This window comes from Rhea pennata, chromosome 8 (assembly GCF_028389875.1).
Source record: "Rhea pennata isolate bPtePen1 chromosome 8, bPtePen1.pri, whole genome shotgun sequence".
Taxonomy (NCBI): Eukaryota; Metazoa; Chordata; class Aves; order Rheiformes; family Rheidae; genus Rhea; species Rhea pennata.
In genome coordinates this window covers 28,630,772-28,653,915 of record NC_084670.1, presented here as the reverse complement: position 1 = coordinate 28,653,915, position 23,144 = coordinate 28,630,772, and the positions used below count along the sequence as shown (strand labels likewise).

The window sequence follows — 23,144 nt, the reverse complement described above, 5'->3', positions numbered from 1 at the left end:
AAAAAAAAAAAAGGCATTTGCTAGCATTGGACCTGATAGTGCCTATTCCAGAAGATCGGACTTTTAAAGCAACACTTACTATTTGGCCTGAATCTGAGCAGGAAAGCCAGGTGCTTGGTCTGGAGTGCCTGGTCTGCACAGCACTTTGCTGACAAAGGAAAGGTCTGAAAAATAATAATAATATAAACATGTTACCACAAGGACTGAATCTCACAGGTGCAAGTCAAGGTTACTAGCAGGATGCAGAAGAGGGCTTTGAAGCAAGTCAGGCAGTAGTTTGTGCTTCCTGGAGTAGGAAGCACATTCTGCTTTGAATGGGGAGCAGATAAAGCTTCAGCTACATAGCGCAACCTTGAATCAGGTTCAGTTGCATTGACATTGCAGACTGAAACCTGTGACCGGAGCAACAGGGAGCAGCTTGAGTGCTTTGACCAGGTTTTGCTGTTCTCATGCAACCCCCTGTGATCAAGCAGTGCAAAACCCATGGCAGCAGAAGTGCAGCCATGCTGTAGCACAGCCCTCAGGCTGGCAGTGTCAGCACAGCTGGGGTAGGGTCAGGGCTCAGCACAGCCTGCTTGCATCTCATCCTTATGTGGACTCGGTTTGAACCTACTGTGAGCAGGGTTCATATTTTGAAATTCCGTATGAAGAGTTTGCAGATGCACAAGGCATTAAAAAGATATTATGTGCAGCTTGAAACTATCCTTAATCCTCTTCTGAAGCGAAGATTATAAAGAGCGAGGGAAGCCTAGGCGTGATGTAAACTACTGCTTTTGAGCCAAGTGCCCAGATGTGGTAACATCTGAGAAGCAACTGGAAACACTGCTTTTCTAAGAGAGTCTGGTCGCTGCAGTCAGCCCTTCCCCTTTTGTTTAGGAATTACTCTTGTGAAGTCACTTTTATTCCTGTGCCCTCTCTTCAGTAAATATATTTTCTCCCTTTCTTAAGGCAAAGCAGAGAGCAGAGGTACTCCAGTCCACCCAGAGATTCTTTTCTGAGCAGCAGCAGCAGAGCAAACCGATAGGCGGCAAAGCGCAGAAAGTGGATGAGAACGGGAGCAAACCCTCCGAGGCGATTGCTGACTCCTCGGGAGTCTGCCAGGACAAAACTGAGGAAAAACCTGCCCCTGCACCTGCTGCAGCAACAAAACCCGTTAGAACTGGACCAATCAAACCTCAGGCAATCAAAACCGAAGAAACAAAATCTTAGAGGCTGTGTTTCCTCGGAGGTGGGGGAAGAGGGGAGGGCGGGTGAGATAACAGCAGCATGAACCTGTAGCCCAAAGGGTAAGACAAGAGTCTGCTCTTCCTGCAGGGCTCAAAACAGCGTACAGGGGCGGGGAGGCTGTCAGCAGTTACGGGTGTAAACTGATGTAAACTGTTGCGTATCCAGCTGAGCTTCTCTAGGCTCTTTGGACTTGTATTTTCTCTAACAGCATGACAGCTGCTTTTGGTAGTGTGTGCACAAGTGTGTACGCATGCATTGGCTTACACACCTGTATGCTACCCAAATTGAAAACTGAGAAATGGCACAGCGGGGAAGAAGGTGGCTGGGGAGGCATATTCCTGGCTGACAAGATGAATTCTCTTTATTCAGGCTATGGTCTTCAGCTGCTATTTATCTTTTTATAAACCCATGTGTATGAGAATATGCAGATCTGAAGACAGAGCTGGGCCAGGTAATGTGTGTTTTTAGTGACTGAAGAAGCTGCTGTCATGTAATAAACAGGGGAATTCATATAGTTGGCAAAATTGCCTCTCCCACATGACATCCAACGTAATATAACACAGTAACCTTGATGTTGTTGAATTTCCCTCTGAAGGCAGTGCTTGCTGGCTGCTGCTTCTTGGATGATAATATACTGTATTTAGATCACAATATGAAAATGCTATTTGGCCACCTGTGTTTTTTACATCCACTCCCCCCCCTCAGTTGTTCACCTCTGGAGTTGAAAGGTTAAACGCATCGATAGTCAAATTTGTTCTGTTCACCTCTGTCCAGCTATCTTTATATGAAGCGAGTGATCTTTAAACGGTTTCCAGCTTATGTCTGTATAGAGCAATGAGCACTTAGAACTGTGCCACTAGAATAAAAGAAACCTTATCAGATTAAAGAGAATTTTATCTAAAAGATGCATTCTTTATATCAGAGCTGCGTCGCACCACCTCCTGGCCCACAGTGTGCTGGAAAGTAGAATCAAGTCAAATAATGCCTTTTTAATTGTATCCTCTAGTATTATAGCTGTAGGACAGTACTGTATGATACTTCTGTGAATGTAAGATATCCTGTACCTGCTTATGATATGTAGTAGTGACTGTGCTATACTGGAGCTGTTTTTAATAATGTTATTCTAGAGGTTTTTTTTTCCAGACAATGATTGAAAAGCTAATAAAAAGCACCAGGTACCACATCAGTAGCAGAATTTGCTGTTTTTTCTGAGATTTTTTTTTTTTTTTTTTTTTTTTTTTTTTTTTTTTACATTTTTGGAAGGAAGAGTGAGTTGAAAGTCTAATGTGTATAATTTTGTTCAAATGACTGCAGAAGCTGGAAAGGCTGTTGCTGCTATTGATGCCTAGTGAATCGCTGTTGGTTATCTTTTTATATAAATATATATATAATTTGAATTTTTGGAAACTAGCTGTGATGTCAACTTTGGAAAAAAGTATCCCACTTGTAGTGTGAGTTGGCATTGTACAGAAATTAACAGCCATATTGGTCTAGAAATGTTAAACTTAATTTTTTTTTCCATTTGTACAGGGGTAACGCACTGTATTAAATATGTAAGGTCTTATTTACATGGGTTTGATTACAGAAACTAATAAAGTATTCTCTAAATAAAGTATCCTGGTAATCTCATGATTAGCTACGTGCTACAGGATGCAAGCAGATCACCTGAATATCACGCGCCAAATGAAAAGCATGTATTACAGCTTGGGAAAACAGACTTGTAAAGAAAAAGAGTTTATGAAGCAGCTTATTTTTGTTTGGTTTTCCTCGCACTTACTGCTCTTGATCTCGTTCTCCAGTGAGGGTCCCATGGGACATGGCTTCCATCTAGCTCTGGAAGGAGCCGGCCGGTTGCATTGCAAGACATTACCGCTTTTGTGTGGTGTTAGAGTTGTGTTTTGTTTCCTGGAGAAGACGAGCTCGTCGGAGGAGACCTGGATGAGCCATGCTGGTCACCCTGATTTTAGCCTGCGTGTGAGTACAAATGCTGGCTGTCAGGGACCTGCTCAGCGAGGGGCTGTTGAAAGCAAGCGGTGGCCACTTCCCGCGGGGGGGAAGCGGCAGCGAGGCGTGACACGAGCGCTCCCGCGGAGCGTGCCTGCCTCCCGGCGCTGCCCTTCGCGCTCCGGGCCCTTCAGTTGCTCCATTCCCGATTCACTGGTGCAGGGCCAAAATTAAACAAACTGGCCAGCTAACAAACACTTGCAACAATTAAAATCACAAGTGTTGGCTTTTTTCTGGAACACCCTTAATCACTAGGTGTACTGAAGTGTTTACAGCAGTTTCAGTTGCCCGGGTGAAGACATCCTTGTTTCCATGAGGCGCTCTGCGTGGGCCTTGTGTGCGATGGGCGATCCCCAAGAGGAAGAAGGGGAAAGGCTCGAGCGGTTCGAGGTTTGCGCTCTTCAGCTGGCCGCCAGAGGGTACTCCTGATTCGCAGCAAGGACCAGAACCCTCCTCCTCCGTTTGGTCTGAGAAATAAATCCCGCCTTGAGAACAGTTGCTGGGTGGCGTATTTCCAAAAAATGCAAATGAATGAAAGCAAACTTAAGTTGGGATATTTCTACAACTGCTGGTGGGAGCGGTGCAGATTTGCCTTTATTCAGATGTGTTGCAGGCAACTGTGTGGCAGTGGCAAAGCAAACACTTGCCAGCGCTTTCGCTGGACTGGAAGCGGTGATTTGGGGACGCTGGAGGAGCTAGAGTTGTCCTGACCAGTTGTCCTGGTTCTTTCAGTGGGTTTATAATAGGATTGTAACAATGTGAATTGGACAGAGATGCTGTAATCTGAAAATGGAGCAATGGTTGGGCAGAAGTTACCTCTGAGTAGGTAACATCACAGCTGAAGTGAAGCTTTTTTTTCAAGAGCACAAGTACAGTTAATGCTCGGAGGAGGAGGAAGGTATGAGAACTGAGTAAGCTTCTAGACACTGGTTTGGTCTATGATGTGCTAGAAGAGATGCTTGTAATGGTAAATGTGTTCTGTATTAAAAATAGGGTGCTATTACGGTGTACTCAAAATGTTTCTGTGAGTTGAGCTCTTTCTGGTTATGTGGCTTTATGCTGATGCTTCCCTATTTGAGGCTATCTTCTGCCTAGTTTGTTTTGGAAAGATCCCTAAAATCCAAAATCGTTCACTGGACCCCTTCTGTAATGAAGAAAAAAGAAAACTGCTGAAAGGATTAATTAAAGTTCTGTAATAAAGCCACTAGAAAAGTCAGACAGGTTTCCCAAATATCAGCAGTGGGAATGTGCTAAGCTTTTGGCTACTGCTATGTTGAACAAAACAAGGATATTTCTGCAAAATCTTAATCAAAATCAAATGTTTGGGGGGTGTAGTACGTGTGAGTAAAGCCATCCTGATGCATGCCTCAAATAGCCTTGGACCATCTCTGTGGCTTTTAAGGCCAGCTTAAGCATTCAGTCAAAGCTGACCCCAGTTCATTCAATATTTTTGTAACATTTAACCAGATAACTTGTTCTTGGCTATTTACAGCTAGGCTGCATCTTGATTTTTTTTCTTTGAGTGGGATTTGCTGTGTAAGCTCTTTCCTGGGACTGTCACATCACATCACAAGTAACTGTGTTGAGAATGTCCCCTAAATTAGTGAACTACTTTGTTTGGGGAATTCTCTAATTCTGTTACAAAGTCCAGTCTGTGAAAAGACCACAGGCAAGAGCAGAAGTGGAATTAATGTGCCTGGGGCCGGATCCAGCAGCCCTGCTCAGCACCGTGCTTTCTGCTCCCAGGGGTGGGGGCTTCTCTTCTGGGCTTGTTTTGAAAAGCCCATTAAGTAAATCTGTGTACTTAGAATGGTTCGGCTCAAGCCCAGCTTTCTGGAAACCCTGTGTACGTTGGCTGGTCTTCATTTATTTTCCTAGTCAATTAAGTGATGGACTCCCCAGCCCGAAAAGATCCGGGACCTGGCAGAAAAAGGAGGGTGACGTAAATTACTGGTGCTGGGCCTCTATGGGCTTAGTGTCTCCACAGTGAGCGCCCTCGGAGCTGCCCTTCCTGTGCTCGTTTCTGAACAAGCCAGCCCTGTCTCGGCGACGGGAGCGCGAGGGACGGGGCCTTCCCCCGCCTCCGGGGGCTCAGGGACCCGGGTCCTGGGGTAAGGAACCTGGTTCTGCAGCGCTGGCATCCCACCACCACCACCGTTACCTGCCCCTTCGTGGGTGTCTCCCGGGCCTGGGGCCGGCCTGGCTTGGAGGCGCTTTGCACCGGCCTCGCTCAGCCCGGCTTTGCCTGCGCCCCTTGCATCAGGGACCGGGGAGCTCGTCCCTCTGCCCAAGGGCGAGGCAGCGGCCGTGGCGGTGGGCACGGAGGGATCCTCTACCCGCGCGTCTGCCCCGGGGCCGAGGCTGCTCCCAGCGGCCTGGCAGGGGCGACCGCTGTTTCTGAAGGCCAGGAGCGCCGGGGTCAGGCCACAGCTTTATTCGTGCAGCTCAGCGCGGGCCGCCCTCAGCCCGGGCGTACAGCGCCCAGCAGGCCGGGACGGGCGGCAGGGGGCTGCGGTCGATGGGGGAGCCGCTCCCGGGCAGGGCTTCGTACACCAGCAGCAGCGCGGGGAAGGGATCGTCTCCGAGCCGGAGCGCCGCAGCCGGGCAGCAGCCCCCGCTCCGCCGCAGGGCGTAGACGGCGCAGCCTCGGGGCCCCGCGGAGCCGGTGGCCGGCCGCTCCCCGGAGAAGACGGCGCGGCTGGCCGCGAGCGGGGGGATGTGGCCCCGGTCCACCTCGGCCAGGCCCCGCGGCGAGGCGAGCGCGGCCCCCCCCGCGGCCGGCTGCTCACGGGGCGCCGCGGGGCCGGCGAGGCGCCGGCGGCGCCGCTGCTTCGCCGCGCACATCGCCGCCAGCCTGCGAGGGAGCGAGGGGTCGGGGCGTGAGGGGAGGCCGCGGCCGCCCTCGCTCCCGTGGGGCGGCCCCCAGGCTCCCTCCTCGCTTCCCCCACCCACCACCCCCGGGGCTTCGGGAGGGCCCTGCCCTGGCCCGCCAGCGCCCGGGGGCTCACCGTGGCGGCCCTGGCCCTGGGGAGCCTGCGGGACGCCGGCTGGCCGCCCCCGGCCCTTGTCCTCCGCCCTTCTAGAACGGGGCCGCGGCCTCGCCCCGGGCTCGGGCTGGGGGAGCGCCCCGGAGAAGCCCCTTCTTCTCGGGCCTCTCCCGACAGCCCCCGCCCCGGGCTGCCTGGGGGAAGCCGCCGCTCTCCAGGGTGCAGAAAACTCCCCGAAAGCGGCAAAACGCTAGGGAAGCGCCCAACGCTGCTGCGGCCGCCACAGAGGAGCGGGGAGACGCCGGCGGAGCTGGAGCCCGCCGGGACGCGGCCCCGCGGCGCGGAGCGGCCGGAAGGACGACGCGCACGCTGCGGCGGCGCTGCGGGGTGATGTTTATTGTGACCGGACCGAGCGCTGCTCCCGCCTCGCCGGGCAGCCTGTGCCTCTGCTTCGGGGCTGGCGGCGTCAGAGCAGCTGCTGCTGCTGCTTGCGCTTACTGCAGGCGCCCTGGGGTGTGGGGGGGTGGAAATCAACCTTCTGCAGCATTTTTACAATAAATAGTTAAAAATGCACGCTCTTGAAACAGCACGGGGCGGCGACAGGCGCTGCGAGGGCGGAGAGGGTCTGGGCGCGAGCTGGGGCTGCGGGCTGCTCCATCCTGCTCTGCTGAGCCTGCGCTGCATCCGAGCCATCCCCCCTCCAAATTCGTGCCTCCAGCTGGAGAGCAGCGGCTCCAGGCGCTCTTGGAAGACGCTCAGGCGCCTCCAGGACCTGAAAGGCTCCTTGTGCGGAGGTCGGTGCTGCTGCACGCCAGCCCAGTCCTGCTGCGGAGGATGGAGCTGTCCTGCCGCTGCCACCCGTCCGAACCCGCTGAGCCCAGCGAGAGGCGTTTTGCCGGCTCGGCCGAGCGCTGCAGAAGCGCGTTGCTTCATCTTCCCGCGTCTGAGCATGACCCGACTTCACAGGAGGTGCCAGCGGACGTGCCTGCGGCCCCAGCGCGGTCGAGCGGAGTAGGGACAGCTTCGGCGAAGGCTCCCGTTTGCGGTGCTGCGGTGCTGGCGTGCGGGAGTCAGGCCTGCACTCGGGGAAAGCCGGGGAGCAGCGTGAGGTGCGTGCGCGCGCGCGGGGCCGGGGGGGTGCTCAGCTCGCCCCAGGGCCCCTGCTTCACGTGAGCGAGCGCGGTGCCTCCTCCTGGCGCTCTTGCGCCGCTCACGCGTGGGCGAGCCGGATGGGGTAGGCGACCATGTGGAAGCTGTCCCAGGCGAACAGCTGCCGCTCCGTGGGGTTGTAGTCCACCATGCTGAGGTACTGGTAGCGGTTCTGGAAGGGGATGCTCAGGGGCTGGCTGGTACCGGTGGCTGTGTCATAGGAGAAGTTGACCGTAGCGTTGGGGACGGCGTAGCTGCTGATAGTGTACAAGACGCCGCAGATGATGAAGGCGTTGGCCACTGACTGCTTGCGGATGTTGGTCTCCCAGGTGCGCTGGATCTCCAGCGTCTCTGGGTCCAGCCTGGACAGCACGATGGCCCCCTTGGCCTTCTCAGTGCTGTAGATGACCCAGAGCCCTGACTCATCCACTGCCAGGTCAATGTCTGTGTAGCCGCCCCAGGAGTAGGGGTACTGCCCGTGATAGCCGGCGCCCGGGATCTCCTTCTCGGCCGCGATGGCCTCTTCCCGCAGGTTGTACTTGGCCAGGAGGCGGGAGTGGCGCTGCTGGAAGTAGAGGCTGCCGCGGTAGACCACGGCGCCAGTGCTCTCCAGGGCCCGCGGCAGGATGTACACCTTGGCTGGGTAGCCCTTGCCGAACTGCTCGTCATCATCGTACTGGAAGAGCTGGCGCACCTCCGTGCCCACCGTGTCCACACGCCACGTGGTCGCCCGGGTGAACGGCAGCACGGGCTCCGGGTCCTTCATCCACACGCCGTACTTGCCGGCGATGGAGTCCGCCTGGCCGAAGACGACGGGCTCCCCCACCCACACCAGCTCGCCGCAGCCTGCTTCGGGTGGGGGGAACAGGGGAGGAAAAAAACACGTTACTGCTCCACCGCGGTGCCACCACCGGCTCTGCAGGGTGGGGTGGCATCTCCTGAGAGGCGCCGGGCAGCAAGCGGGCGAGCGGTGGCGGCGGGGAAAGGACCTGGAGCGGCGACCCAGCAAGCTCCTTCGGGGCAGGGAGCGGGCGAGCAGCTGGTGCCGGAGGAGCTGTAGGGCCAGCGAGGGAAGAGGTACGGCTGCGAGCGCCGGGAAGGGAGGAGGGAGCAGGAGGGCAGGGGGCCTTGGCGGGAGCGTTTACATGCTGGGCTGGAGCGCGCAGAGCCCTTGGAAGAGGTGCCCGCAGGCGGGGGAGGATGGCGGCAGCTCGGGCAAGGAGCGGGCGGGCGGGTGGGCAGGCAGCGGGGGCGGCAGTACCCGAGGCGCCGGCGCCGGGGTGGCCGCGCGCCGTCTCCTCCAGCAGGTCTGCAGCCGGCACCTCCATCCTGGCCGACTTCAGCTCCTGGTAGCCGACGGTCCGCGGGCGCCCTGCGGCGAGGCCGAGGCGTCGGCGGGGAGGCGGCCCCGGGGGCCCCCAACTGCCGCTGCCGGCCGCCCCCCGCGCCTCACCTGGGCCGCCGTCGCGGCGGGGCCCGTCCCCGCGCCTCCCGCAGCCCGCCTCCCGCAGCCGGGCCAGCTCCCGGGCGCCGCTCTCCGCGCGCCGCCGCAGCTCCTCCTTCTCCCGCTCCAGCCGCCGCTTGTCCTCCTCCAGGCGGGCCGCGGCGCGCCGCAGCTCCCCGCAGCCCCGCGGGCCCTGCGCCGGGCCCGGCGGCGCCCCGGCCTCGCGGCTCTCCAGCAGGCTCAGGCGGGCGGCCAGGGCGGCCAGCTCGGCGCGCAGCGCGCCGCCGGCCTCGGCGCAGCCGGCCTCGCCGGGGCCCGTCACCGTGAAGGAGTAGGTGCAGGCGCCGCCGTCGCCGCCGTCGTCCTCCCCGCCGGCGGGCAGCGCCAGGCCCGCGCAGAGCAGCAGCCAGGCGCGCAGCATGGCGTCCGCGCCGCTCAGCCCGCCGCCCGGCCGAGCCGCCCGCATTTATAGCGCCGCGCCGGAGGGCAGAGGGTCGCCGCAGGGCGGCGGGAAGCTTCCAGAGCGCGGCGCCGGCGCCGGCCGAGCGGCCGCGGCGCTCGCGGGGCGCCCTCACCGCCCCCCCCCCCCGCCCGCCGCAGCCTCCCTCCCCGGCCGCGCTGGCTGCGCGCCCGCAGCACGCGGCCAAAATATTTGCTCCGGCGGCCCCGCGCCAGGGCTGCCGCGGCCCCGGCGGCCCCCCTCCTCCCGCCGCCGCGGCCCTCCCCGAGCGGAGGGGCTTTGCTGCCGGCACAAGCAGCCCCGTGCGCGCGCTGGTTGATTTATTTGCTTGTTTGTCAGCGTTATTTTATTGCCCCGGGGGTTATGTTTGCGCAGAGGCGGGAACGCACAGCCAGCAAGGAGCGCGTCTGCGCCAGGACGGGGCCCCCCGCGGCGCCTCCCGGCCCCCTCCGGGCGCCGCGGCCCGGATTCCTCGCGTCGCTCGGCCACGGAAGGCGGGAGAGCAGAGAGGAGGCCCCCGAGCGAGGGGCGCGCGGCCCCCCGCGAAGGCCGCGGTGCGCGTCCTGGGGGGGTCCCGCGAAGCACCCGCGAGCCCCGCGTGCAAAAGCAGAGCGGCTCTGCAAAAAGGCCGAATTCGGGGGTTCGGCCCCACGGGCGGGCGGGTGGGCGCCGGCCGCGCCCGCGGCGGACACGGACACGGACACGGACACGGACACGGACACGGCGGCCGGCACCGCGCCACCGGCACGGGCGCGCCGCGCCAGGGGAGCGGCCTCAGGAGAACAGCACATGGAGAACCACTTAGTGGCATTAACGAGGGAAAAGAAAAAAAACCCTCCCCAATACTACGCTTGTTTCCCGATTCTTCTGAAATAAAGCCAGAAAAACCGAGATATCCCCAGAGAAGCGGATCCACCGCGCCGCGCGCCTCCCCGCGCCCCGGGAGGCCCCGCCCCCCCGCGACGCCACGCCCCCCCCCCCCCCCCCGCGACGCCACGCCCCCTACGCGAGGCCCCGGCCACGCCGCGGCTACGCCCCCCACCTCGGCCACGCCCCCGCCGCGCAGGGGCCGGTCGATAGCTCGGCGCTCGGCGCGGCGGGCGGAGCGCCGAGGTGGTCGATGGGCCAGCTGACTGGCCGCCGCGGCACCGGCCATTTCCCGCCGGCGCGGAGCGGGGCCCGGCGAGCGGCGGCGGCGGCGGGGGGGAAGCGGAGCGGAGCGGGCCCGGCCCGGCCCGGCCCGGATTCGCGGGGCCCTGGAAGAGGGAGGCTGGCGGTGAGCGCGCGGCGCGAGGCGCCGTGAGGCCTGCGGCCGCCGCGGCCATGCCGCCGAAGTTCAAGCGGCACCTGAACGACGACGAGGTCACGGGCTCGGCGAGGAGCGAGCGGGTGAGTGAGCGCCCGGCTTGCGGCGGCGCCTCCCCGCCGCTGGGCCCGTGGCCGCGCGGGGGGTCCCGCGGCCAGCGTCGCTGTCGGTGGCGGGAGTCCCTAAGGAAGGGGCTCTCCGCGCATTCACCCGTTAGGAGCAGCGGCTCTGTGGAGAACTTGCTTCGGTTCCTTCAGGCCGCGTTTGCTGCCGTGAGACCCCGGCGGGCTCCTGCCTGCCGAGGGGAGCTGCCCCCGGGCAGAGCTCGTCCCGGCCACGTCGCCGCTCTCCTCCCCAGCGAGCTGTGTGAAAGCCTCGAGCGAGACTGCACTGCACGCGCTGTGCTCTGCAGCCGAGCGTCCCCCCTGTCGCTAAGGGCCCTTTACGTCCCAGGCTTTGAAGTATGGGTCAAAATGGTACCGTTGCCTGTGTCAGGCTAAATGGGTTTAACCTGATGCCCCGACCCTGGGGTCACACAGCGTATAAACCGAGTTTTGGCTGTTATCTAAAATGTTGTTCCAGCTCACGACTGCTGTCAGTGAGATGAGGATCCTGCGCTGCCAATAGCAGTTCACTCTTGAAGGAAACGATGGCTTCAGCTCACGCACGGTCTCTCAGGTTGCTTAAGCTGATTGAGCAAATATGACAAAGCTAAAATATAGGTAGGCTTCAAATAAGAACACCACATTTGCAGCTAGCAGCTCCAGTTTATGCACAGGGGAAGCAGCATCCGTTAGTGCCATAACGACTGAGTCTGTGTTGCTGGGCCCACACGTGTAGGGTGCCGCTTCCCCCTTGATTATTTTTAACCCAAAGTAGCTTTTACTGGTGCACCTCAGCCTGAGTGGCGAATTTGTGTTGTCACAATATGAGAGATGAAATCTACTGATGTCTTCCTTGTCCAAAACTTCCAGGTACAAGTGGGTTTGTGAGGCTGCTTTTAAAAATCAGCCTTCGTACCAATTGGTAAGGTGTAATGGAACAGCAAGTTTGAGCTCAGTGAACTGCTAAAGAGAGCAAGTTAGGAGAGGTGTGTGGTCCCTGAATGAGGATGTGCATTTGGGAGGAAAAAGAGGATTTGATGATCTCAAATCCTGTCCTGTTCTGAACGTTGCAGGAAAATGCATGCAGGAGGATGAGTCCTTCAGCGTGAACCAGAACAGATAGCAGAGCGCTCCTGTTTTCCAATCCGCCTGTAGCCTTTTCCTCCTTGTGCAGATTGGAAGGGCAAACTTGCCCAGACATGGTGAATGGGAGAGGCCGGAGTCTGTTTCAGTGTTGTCGTCCTTCTTGGATGTGCTGTCATCAGATGGCTGGAAAAACAGCATCCTCTGAATCAGCAATAGATACAAGTTTGCGCCTAGATGGGATACTCCAGGGTGGTTGTAGGTGACATGGAAGTTTTGAGCTGCTACCGCTGATGGAGTGTAGTGCTTTGGATTGTCCCTTGAGCCAAGAGGGCTTGCCCGCCCCAGCCAGCACAAGCAGGGATTCTGCTTGCTGGCTGATTGAAGGTAGGATTCAACACACTGATGGACTGGCTGCTTCCTGCATTGTGGGAAGGTGTACTGATATTTGGAAGAAAAGTAGGATCTGAAGCTACTCAAGAAGCCAGCAGTTGATGCAAAGCTGCTGTGGATTAATGGCAGTAATTTGAGAGTTGTCCCAAATCAGAGCTGTGTAGCAGCCTGTATTTTCTAGAGACATGTGCTTGTGTCTTAAAGCCTGGAAATGCATGTGTGAAATGGTGGCTGCTTATTGACAAGCTGGGTTTTTTTCTGTGTTTGCAGAGGAACCTTTTAGAGGAAGATTCAGATGAAGAGGAAGACTTCTTCTTGTGAGTTTCTGAATGGGCATTGTAGGGAATAGGATATCTTAACTAACCAAAGATCTGAGACTGGCAATGTTGAAACCCAAAAGCTGCTCCTCGCCAAATAGGCGGAGGCTTCTTGTGATCAAAACACTTGATTCCTTTGAGATGATCTCCCAAAGCCTTGGCAGCAAGCGTGAATTAAGACTTAGCAGATGTGACCTGTGTAAAACTGGGGCACCCCACATATTAAGACATGGGAGGGACTGATGGGAGGCATAAGAAAAATCCTCCATCCACAAGGCACTGGTTCTCTCTTGCCTATCTCTGAGTCCCCTGGTTTAAATGTATGTTTTCATTGTATCCTCTATTGTTACAGCTCTCTTTTCTGCCTGCAGGAGAGGGCCTTCTGGACCAAGATTTGGACCCAGGAATGACAAAATCAGGCAGTAAGTTCCTGTTCCCCAGTGTCACATGGATAATATTTTATTCTGCCATCACAGGCTCCTGCTGCTCTCTTACAGAGGAAGCCTGTGTAGTTCTGGGTATGAGAGTGGCTTTGTTTCTCCGCATTGTGGTTTTCTACCCTACCTGTCTTCAGCTAAGGGAAGTCTCAAATTTGCTTCAAACTGTCCAGGAACTGTGCATTAATTCAGATAAAAGGATAGGATGGTAGCACTATAGGGTTTCCAAAACCCGCACTGTATTCTGGTGATAAACTATTTCATGCTTTTCCAATCTCTTTTTTTCTGGAGCATTAACCCTGAATTTTAAACTTGAGCTAGTTCACTGCTCACATACCTTCTGTTTTTATTGTTTCATGGCTTCTTCCTTTACTCTGCAACTCTCTCCTCAATGTTTCAAGAAAACAAATGGTCAGGAATAGGTAAGGACTTCCCCCCCCCCTTTTTTCAGACAGCTGCTGATCTTCCAGCCTCCTTTTCTCTAGGTGAAAACTTTATCTGGATGACCTGGAGATAAGTAGTGACTTGGTGGGATCAAAGCAGCTGGACAAACAGGAAACTGTTACAGCTGGAGGAGAATTACTGGCTGTAACAAACAGTTAGAGTAAGGAAGAGCAAACACCCTGGTATTAGGGCAAGAAGGAAGGAGGAGACACCCTGGATCCTTCTCCCAGCGAGTCACTTCCTGGATGGTGCTTGGGGCGAGCTCCTCTTTACCCCATGGTTTCCTATTAGGGATGCGATTGTGGTACTTAGGGAGAGGATATTCACAGACCCCCGGGTTGCTGTGCTTGTGCTCTACCATTTCCTTTGCCTGCAACCCCAGTGCCAAAACATCAGTGGGAAACTGATGACCAGGTGTTTAATACATCGGTCATTTTGCTTGCAGCCTTGGAGTCGCTCTTCGTTGGGGATTTTTTTTCTTGCCAGGAAGAAGCCAATACAGCTCTGAGATGACTCATTGCCAACGTCAGCTATAAGCAATGCTTGGTTGTGTGCCTGCTTACCACCTTATTTTGAATCACAAGGTGCACTTGAGTTACAGAGGAGACAGGGCTGTTAGTAGAGCCAAATTCTTCGTTATGGCAAGCTGGTATGGAGAAAGCCATCCTCTTGGTGCAGGGCTGTACTGGGCTGAAGTAAATGGGGGTGGTGGTGGGGAATAATTGTTGTACTTGTGAGTGGCTTCTCTTCTTCTCTACCTCCCAACAAAGTAGAGAAGGGGCAATGCCTACCCCCTAGTTCTCCTATACTGGCGTAGGAGTACAGAGTATCTTCTGTCTCTGCTACACAGAGAAAGAAAACAAGAGCTCTCCTCTTGTCACTGTTCACTTGGAAATGATGCCAAGACCATATTGTTGGACATCGTTGCTGGGTGTTATCCTTCCAAGGACCACAAAGCCTTGGGGAGGCATAAACTGCTTCGTTCCTCACAGCTGTGTCCTCACAGCAACTTACAAGCTGTGACTTGTGAGTCAGCTCAGCACTGATATCCCATCGTTGAGTTCAGCAGCGAATCCCATGGGGCAGCATCTCTGCAGACAGCTGTGGCCCGGGGAGCGCTCGGAGGTTGTGCTACTCCTGCTGCAGCTGCACCGGCCTCCTGCCTTTGCACTGACTGAGCAGCCTTGGCTCTGTCTCCTGTTCCCTTTTTCCTGGATTACTGCCACAACAAGGGATGTTTCAGTATATTTTTCCCCAAAATACACATAGCACTATTAATACCAACGTGTAGCCTAGGGTGGAAAATAGAAGTGTGTCATGCTGGTTACAAATAGCCAACTTGGAGAGAGCAGCAAGTTAGAGCAACAAGTCCTGCGGTTTGCACGTGGCCCGGTCATGGTGTCTGAAGCACGCGGCACTGTTGTTAGTCCTGCAGTGCAACCGGCCTATGGAGTTTCTCAGGAGCTAACTCAGTGGTGCTAAAGCGGAAAGGCTTATTCCTCCTGCTCGGAACCAGGCAAGGCACGTGAAAGCAAAGACTAAACCAAGTTAAATGCCAGTGGATCTCTTGTCGCTGCTTTGACAGGTGTGTGGTTACTATCCTTGTTAAAAGCAGTGTATCTGCACTCATTAATATGAACCAGGACTTCAGGGAGACATATTTTGTGCTTTTGTCTTACTCCCTTTACTGGCAGGTGTTTATTCTGCTTTATTTCACTTGGAAATCTGACAGAGTACAGATGCGGGAGTGAAATACATGAAATGTATACATCAGAAGCCAATAGCTCCCTACAGCAAGCTTGCTTCTTGTTAAGGATTCATTCTTTCTTGCCAGATAAAACGAGGAAATGTTTTATTCTTGATGTGACTTTGAGTTTCCAACCTCAAGCATGCAGAACTGGTGGGAATTGTTGAGTTTGCTCTGAGACTGCATATCTAATGTACAGATCTTTCAGCCCCTTCCTGGAGAGGCATTTCTGCTGGAGTGACTGATGAGGGAGAGTAGAAAGCATGGTCTGGCTGCCAGTGCTTGAGGCATTGTGTGGGACCCCGGAGACTGGAGTTCAGCTCCCTCTCTCGGTCCCCTTTCTGCTTGTTCCTAGATCATCCCTTAGTTCAGGTACTAAAGGATATTGGGGTGCTCAAATAACTTTGCTTTTGGTGGGAGTCAAACACCTAGGCCTTTATGATTGCTTGGGCCTTGATTTCCCTGTTTCTATTCCCTGTCTCTGAAATACTTCATTTTTCTTAGATGGAGGCTAACGGTGTGACCAGGCCGCAGATAAATAGCGAAGGCGCACAGTGTTTGGCACACGGCTCCTAGCTCCAGCGAAAAGAGGTGGGATGCTGAGGTGCAACTTGTGCAGTGTGATCTGAGCTTCATAAGGTCTTCTAAATACTAGTACACAGCAGAGCAGCTTTAAGTTAAACACTTACCCCAGTTGGCTTCTAATGCTTCGAGGTACCTTGGGCTGCAGCAGCTTTGCTGCAGGCTCTGAACTGTGCTGGGTGGGGATACCAGTAGCAGTGTGTTGCACTGCATGTTCCTGTATGCGTTGTGTCCTTGTCACCTTCCTCTTGGTAGTCACACCAAGAAACTTGGTCATAAATCTGTTGTGGGAAGGAGTCTTTATTTTTAAGCCAGTAAATGGTTTTAGAAATATTTGCATCCTGAAAATACAGTTTTCTGCCTATTAACTCCCAGGCCTTAAAACCACTTTTTTTGCCATGCTCATGTGGGAAAGCAGATGTTTCTGCTTTTCCTCTCTCACCCTAAGTGTGGCAGCTATAATGGTTGCTTGCAGTTCTCAGTTTGACTTGTCTGGTGTGCCGAGGTAAGGAGGTTCCCTGGCAGAGCGTGCCCCCTTTCCACCAAGGGGCTGGAGGGGCTGGTGGCTCGAGGGAGGGGGCGCAAGGCCTGCGTGGGGCCGGCGCCTTTGCGCCTCTACCTGAGAGGGATAAAATGCGCTTCCTGGGCAGCGACTGCCTGCTTCCTCGGTGCCACCTTCACCTGCGTGTGCTGGGCGGTGGCAGTTCTGCCACTTGCCTCTTACCTCGTTATAAAAAAAATGGTGAATCAAAAAAGTTTTGTGGTCATGAGACGGGTTTCTACTGAGAGATGCTTGGGGATTACCCAGGCCTTTCCCCATCCGGATAAGAAACTCTTGCCTTTCATGTTGCAGGCGGTCACTTGTCAGGAACAGCCCCTGTGTGTCCCAGGCAGGTGTTGTGGAGACACACTGCTCCCGCGGACGTTGTGACGCAGCGCAGGAAAAGCCAGGTTCTTTTTTATGCCATCCTAAATAAAGCAAGTGCACTGCTGGAGTCCAGCATGTGCCATATGAAGGATGTTGAGTCAGAAATTGGCTTCAGAGGGTTTGTCTTTTCCAACTCTAGAAGCCGCAGTGCAGTGGCTCTACAAAGCCCAACCTGAAGTGCCAAGCTGGGAAGCCCCTCCATATTTCTGCCTTCTGAGCTCTTGGGAGGGCGAAAAAAAAAAACTTGTAGTAGCTTTCTTTGCTTGTTTGATTTTCTTGAATGATAAGTAAATGTGTGCAAGGCATCAGGCATCAGCTTTCTCACTGAAACCACTCTGGGCTTTTGCAGCTGCTGCTCACGTGTGTATCTCAGTACAAGCATCTGCTCAGCGAGAGGCTGGTGAGGGAGGTGGGAGAACTAGGTCAGTGTGAACCAGAAGTGGTTCAGAAGTTTTACCTAGAGGCGCTGTGGCTTGTGGTGAGAGCGGTGGGACAGGGTCCTGTTCCTAGACCTGCAGCTGCCCTGTTGACTGGCCTTGGGCAAGTGGCTGTGATTCTTTTGGCCTCACTTGCCAGGGCTGTGACAGGTTATGCTGTCCTCTGCTTACCAAGTGCTCTGGGGCTAGGTGCTGGGTGACGGCTCCCTGGGTGTTACTGTTGGGCATTGTGCTACGGTAAAGACCTCGATTTGGCAAATAGCATCTCTGAATTTCTGCATCCGGGAGATGCTAATGGGGATGAGAAGATTCTTGGTTGGTCCAAAGAGGATGAAGAGGTTATCGCTGGGTACTTTGGGGAGCAGGAGAGTGTGGGTGCTAGACAGATGTGAATGGTGAGGTGGTAGCCATCCTTCTTTCCCCTGGGGACACCAGTGTTGCGCTGCTAATAGAGGGTGCTTATTTCCCGTAACGTGGAGAACTGCGTGTTTTGTAAATGCTGGATGAATTTCAGTATTTTTCAAGTGCTTAAGTGTGTTTGATCAATGCAACCTAAGAAATCAAACATCAGACTTTAGGCAGAGTAAGCGTCCTGGGGTTGTTTTCCGTTTCGTTGCCCTGTGCATAGCATTGCCTCCCAGAAATTGCTGCTGCCGTTTACTTTCTGAGCGTGGTATGTCTCAAAAAATGTAGTCTCCCTAGGGCCCCAAGAAATGTATTATTTCTACCTCCAGGAAAATAAGTGTTTTTAGCTCCAAAATACAAACCAGAATGTAGCAGTATTTTTCCACCAGGAGAACTTTTCTCTTAACAATGTGGCTTTTTTATGGAATGAATAAATGCATTCGTAATAACCTTGTGGGTGTGATTTAGGCTACCGTTCACTGAAATGACTACGACAAAGTTGCATAACCTGTAAGAATTTGAATTATAAATTATAAATGTGTGCAAGGCATCAGTTTGGTTTAGTTCATGTCAACAGTTTCTTTACTGTCCTTTTGATGCTCCTGGCAGACTGTTTCATATGGCAACTCATTTTCTGGAGGGGGTTGAGCACATCTCCCTTTACTTTTACTCTAAGTTGTTTAGCAAAGGTGTGGTACTGGGTTCTGGCTTATTTGGAAAGATAAGGCATGATCTCCCCTTTGATGTGGGCTCTTCCACAACAGAGGTGCCACCACGAGCAATCTGCCTTTTTGTATGATTTTTAGGCATTAGAGGTTCCACTCTCCAAAGTATTGTAATGTCCAGCACAGCGTTAGAGCTGTTCAGTTTAAACTTCCAGACAGATGCTTGGGATGGTGATTTCTGCACTTACGTTTTTGGATCACTATGCCTGCCCCCTTACAGAAGGGTGCCCAACCTCTGCTGACTTTCCAGCGCTCTCTTTGAGCCCCTGCCTTGTGTCCTCTCACCCTGTGTGGGATTGCCAGAGATCAGCCCTGCACAGTGCTGCTCAAGAGACACAAGCCAGTAGCTTTCTCAGCAACCTTTCTCTGCTGTTGTCCCCTCTGCTCTTGTTGGTGAGCTCCCTGGACCCTGGACAGCTCTGCACGAGGGCTGGTGCTGCAATGTGCAGTCAGTGGTGCTTGCTTCCTGCCCTTCACTCTGGCTTTGCTTTGCTCTAGTGTCCAGAACCAGGTGGATGAAGTCATTGACGTTATGCAGGAGAACATCACAAAGGTGATTGAGAGAGGCGAGCGGCTAGATGACCTGCAAGATAAATCAGGTGCGATGACAATTGCAGTTCCCCTGTCTGTCTGTCCTTTTCCCTGCATCTCTTCCTCACTTGCTGAGCTGGGTTATCAGCTTCCAAATCAGAGAGTGCCTAAAGATGGACTTGGCCCTGTTCCATGAGGGTTTTTATTTCCAGCCTAAGAATGGTGTTTCCCTGCCTTGGGCTGCAGATCTAACTTTCTGCCTGCATGTTCCTCTTTCCACTTTCACCTTCTGCTGCTCTGCACAGCCCCAGCCCAAGTTCACTGGTGCCTTTAAATTGCTGGTTGGTTCCTCACCTTGGCTTGGTCACTAAGCAGCCTGGGTTTGGGTGTCTGATCACCCCTCTATCACTGCAGCTGCTCTTCAACTTCCTCCTGTGTATGCAGCTGCCAGTCAGTACTGAGCTGTCCTGGTTCATGAGCGGTCTCAGAAGAGCCCAGTGCAGCGTTCCAGCAGTGATATGGGACCAATTCTGTAGGAGATTTGGGCAAGTTTGGGCAAGGGCTTAGTTTGGAGGTGTTTGGATGCTGTGATCTAGTTGGCCATTGCGCTAGCGTAGATTGGTCTGACTAACAATGGTGCTGAGCACTTCAGCTATCTGTTTGCTCTCTGGCTGGCAAAGCGCAGTCCCTTCCTCAGAGGGCAGCCAGTGCAAAGGGGGCTTGGTGGGGCTCTGCAGCCTGGTGTGTGCTCCCACACAAAGACTGTTGGAATCTGCCATGGCTTTGGTGAATCACATTGTGGTTGGGTCTCTTCCTCTGTTGCTAAGTTTATTGCTTGAAACTAAGTGTTGTTGGTGGAACAACTGGATGCTTTGTGGTTGTGCTGCTGAATTGCCTTTTTTCTTTCCTTTCCAACAGAAAGCTTATCAGATAATGCAACAGCTTTTAGCAATAGAGCCAAACAGCTTCGAAGACAGATGTGGTGGCGAGGCTGCAAGGTGAGTGAGACCTGGAGCAGAAAGGAGTGGTCTTCTTCGTGCAGGTCCTTCGATCCCGGGCTGAACAACAGGGTCACTCTGGGTGCCAGGAATACAAGGGAGCAAATAGGTGTAGGAAGTGCATGTCCTGTCCTGTGGGCTGGCCTGTAACAGTATGAACAATGGAAGGCTCAGTGTGTTGGAGGTGCCCCTAGAGATGGTGCATGAAGTTGGTGTGGGAGCTGGCAGGAGGCAGCTCTCCTGCTCGCTCCTTGGGGCAGCCAGGGTCCAGTTAGCTGAGCTGGATGCTGCCCCGTGAGATGAGGCAGGGTGTGAGATGCTGCACCACTGGTAGATGATTTGAAGCTGTCCTCCCTCCTGAACTGCTTGCCCATGATCCTGCAGGGACAGCATTTTGGCTCCAAGTTGGCAGGACTTGTCTCCCTACTCTGTTCTGACGGAGCCAGGTCCGCCCGGGCTGAGGCATCCCCTTGGCAGAGTCACAAAGGAGTTGCAGGATCCTTTGGGATCTTCTTGGTCAGTTTGTGTACAAAGACACACAACATGATTGCCTGTGCTATTTGTCATGGGAAATAACTGCCTGCCTGAAAGCAGATACTGCTGAGGCCTCTGTTCTGTGAGAGGTCATCTGCACACTAGGGTGCAGGAGCGGTTACCTGGCCTTCCCTGCTAGGCGAAGAAGCTGTGCTTTCTAGCTGAACAGACGAGCATCTATGGGCTGGAGGCCAAAGGCCTCCATTCCGGTAGAAGCAGCTACACATGGCATCTCCTGTAACCTGTCTTTGTTCTTCCTCTTGCAGATGAAGGCGGTCATAGCCCTGGTGGCAGTCATTCTCCTGCTTGTGATCATCAGTGAGTAGCCTCAAGTCATCCCAGCTGCCTCTGGTGCTGAAATGTTCATGGCACTCTGCACCATGCATAACGCTGCGGTATCGCTGTCCCTGGGAGGGAAAGGGCCTGAGCCATTCCTGTTGGGCCCCATGCTGTGTCAAGCAGTAATATGTGCGCCTACACCCTGCTTCTGCTCTGCAGTTTAAATGTGCGCACAGAGGAGCTGGCTCAAACCAAGTCCTACTGTTCCTAAAGAAGGAGGGATAGATGCAGCCAAAGCTGTGGTGATCCAGGGTTAGCAGGGGCTGCATTGCTTGTAGAGGGAGATGTGAGAGTTTCAGACCAGAACAATGTCTTCAAGGGCGTCTCCACATACATGAACCATTTTGCAATGGGTCTGCTCGCAGCAGACGCTCCTTTCCTAAGCTGCTGGGCAAGGAGCTGGCCTGGAGGCTCTGCTGTTGCTCCCTGCAGATTGATCCTTTCCTGCTTCTCCCACTGAATAGGTAATAATGACTTTTTTTCAAGGCAGGGAAGTAATTCATCCCTCTGCCTGCTGGGTGACATGCTCCGAGGACCCAAGCAGCCCAGCATGGGAGCGCAGCTCTTTGCAGTTCCTTGGTGCCGGTGGTCCTAAAGGGAGGCTTTTCTCCTGTCAGCTCTGTAACAGTTCCCATGCTGCCCTTCAGCAAAACCAGCACGACCTGTTGTCCCGCTGATGCACAGCTGAGAGCGGAAGTCGCAGAGCTGACAGCAGGGCAGGGTAGGAGCATTGTAGAGAGAGGCTAATGGAAAATCCCATCTGGTTTCATTTTGGGAAGTTGGAAGGAGATGAAGATGGCAAGGAGTGTTGTCTAGTGTGTGTACAGGCAGCAGATTGCATTGGCTTGAGCTGGGAAATATGCTTTCCCTTACAGCTGCTTGGTGTTTGTGACTAAAGGAATGTGGGTTTTTCCCTCTCTGACAGTGATCGGTGCTGCATTCAAAGGCATGTGGCTGAGAACTTTTCTTGTGTGTGTTTTTCAGTACCCATAGTCCTGAAGTACCGTTCCTGACCAGGCAGCTGGAGGCTTCAGGGGAGCTGGCTCTGGGATAACTAAACTGCTGTGTAATTTAAGTGAACTATCTGTATATAGCTTTGAAGTTGTTTTCCTCAGAGGAGCGAGAAGGTGGTGGCAAGTAGCCAGTTCTAACAGAGCATTTTGAGAACTGCCAAATGACCCCTTTTTTGGTCAAGTACCTGCTCTTGTTATTACACCTTTTTTACAACAGAAGATTCAGTTCCCAAACCACCGATTTTGCTGAATTCTGGGTCTCTGCTTTGGATCTAGCTACTTGTCGTTATGGTTTATCTGTATATACGGTTAAGTTGTAATGATACAGTTTGAGCAATTCCTCCCGCCAGCGGTGGAGGGCAGAGGGGGACTCTGTCCTTCCCTCAGAGCAAAGGAGGGGAAACGTGTCTAAAGAGAAACATACCATTATGTGACAGGGAACTGACCCTCTGAAGAACTGCAAAGGTGTTGTTTTTCTCCTATTCAATAAAAAAAAAAAAAAAAAAAGGAAAAAGTAATTAGGCTTTACAAGCCAGAAGACTTTCTGATCCTGCCATGGGAATGCATTAAGCTCAGTGTTTTCAGTATTGCTGCTTACAGCTGTGACTAAAGACATTCCAGTAAACCTATTTTTGACTGTATGTGTGGAGTTCCTGCACGTCTTTATAATGTTTCGGGGGGGGGGGGGGGGCTTTCAGGATGCTCTATTATCTGGAATCCCTAGGAAAGGGCTGTCTGAGTGTTTCCTTAAAAAGAAGGGAGGAGAGCGTGTAAAGCCTAGGTCTCTAGCAGGCAGCCCAATGATACAGGAGTCACAACAGGAGTGTGGCAACTCTCATGCCCCTTAAATCAGTCCAGGATGAACAGAGCCCACTTGATACTCAGAGTCCTTCACCTTGCTGTGGTGGCTGCGGTCTTGAATGCTTCTCTGATCTGGTGGGCAGGGGGCTGTTCCCAGACAGTTGCATCGGGATGCTGGGGGAGATTGGAGCCCCTGGGCTCCTGCCAGACAGATTAGGAGCCGAGCTTCTCAATCTGCAGGTGGGACTGATGTGAAGGCCAGGGAAAGGGGTGCATCTGGGTGCAAGAGCTGTGCAACCCTCTGTGAAAGCTCTAGGCACGTCTCTGTGTGCCTGGAGGGTGTTGTAGGGATCTCCTGCATCAACATGCTTTCAGGAGCCCCTCTGAAGCCCTGCTCGCAGCATGGACAGCCTGAATAAGAGGCGGCTGTGACTGTTACCTTCACTCCTGTTCTCAGGCATTTGGTGCCTTTCTGTCCTCCCATTATTTTTAAGGTCCTTGTTCCTTCTGGCTCTGAGGCTGAGACTTAAGCTGAGATCAGGCTCTTCTGGTTCTTTTATTGCTGACTCCTTGGTGATGAGAGAGATGTTGTCCTGCCTAGCCTGCGTCTGAAGTGAGGTTAGAGAGGGGAAATGGTGCCCCAGAGAATTCCCAGCTTCCTTGTCGGAGCCTGTCTGCAGACACAAGATATTGTGTGCAGTTTCCACCTGAGCGGTGCTGCTTCTCCATGAAGAGAAGGGGATTAACAG

General features: G+C 54.1%; 3 protein-coding genes across 13 annotated transcripts in view; 2 read left to right on the top strand and 1 right to left on the bottom strand.

Moving 5' to 3' along the window:
* PRRC2C (proline rich coiled-coil 2C) overlaps positions 1-2,839 on the top strand; it is a 78,339-nt gene extending 75,500 nt beyond the window's left edge. For all 10 annotated transcript variants that reach the window (XM_062582184.1, XM_062582191.1, XM_062582190.1 and 7 more), the window contains one exon: positions 949-2,839. In XM_062582184.1, the coding sequence (XP_062438168.1) occupies positions 949-1,209 (261 nt within the window). In that variant the 3' untranslated portion in view covers positions 1,210-2,839. The remainder of the gene's footprint in view (positions 1-948) is intronic.
* A 3,755-nt stretch (positions 2,840-6,594) lies between these two features.
* On the bottom strand, positions 6,595-9,309 carry MYOC (myocilin). Of its 2 annotated transcripts, none has more exons than XM_062581893.1 (3): positions 8,821-9,309; positions 8,629-8,739; positions 6,595-8,216 (listed from the first exon to the last, which is right to left on the bottom strand). In XM_062581893.1, exons 1-3 carry the CDS (start codon positions 9,275-9,277, stop codon positions 7,429-7,431), a joined length of 1,356 nt encoding a protein of 451 aa, XP_062437877.1. In that variant the 5' UTR covers positions 9,278-9,309; the 3' UTR covers positions 6,595-7,428. The 2 variants fall into 2 exon arrangements, with proteins under 2 accessions (XP_062437877.1, XP_062437878.1); XM_062581894.1 differs by having other exon boundaries at positions 6,595-8,213.
* A 1,079-nt stretch (positions 9,310-10,388) lies between these two features.
* VAMP4 (vesicle associated membrane protein 4) lies at positions 10,389-22,235 on the top strand. Its single transcript, XM_062581337.1, has 7 exons — positions 10,389-10,660; positions 12,428-12,474; positions 12,846-12,896; positions 18,678-18,778; positions 19,629-19,708; positions 20,509-20,560; positions 21,566-22,235. Exons 1-7 carry the CDS (start codon positions 10,595-10,597, stop codon positions 21,592-21,594), a joined length of 426 nt encoding a protein of 141 aa, XP_062437321.1. The 5' UTR covers positions 10,389-10,594; the 3' UTR covers positions 21,595-22,235.
* Positions 22,236-23,144: the final 909 nt, after the last annotated feature.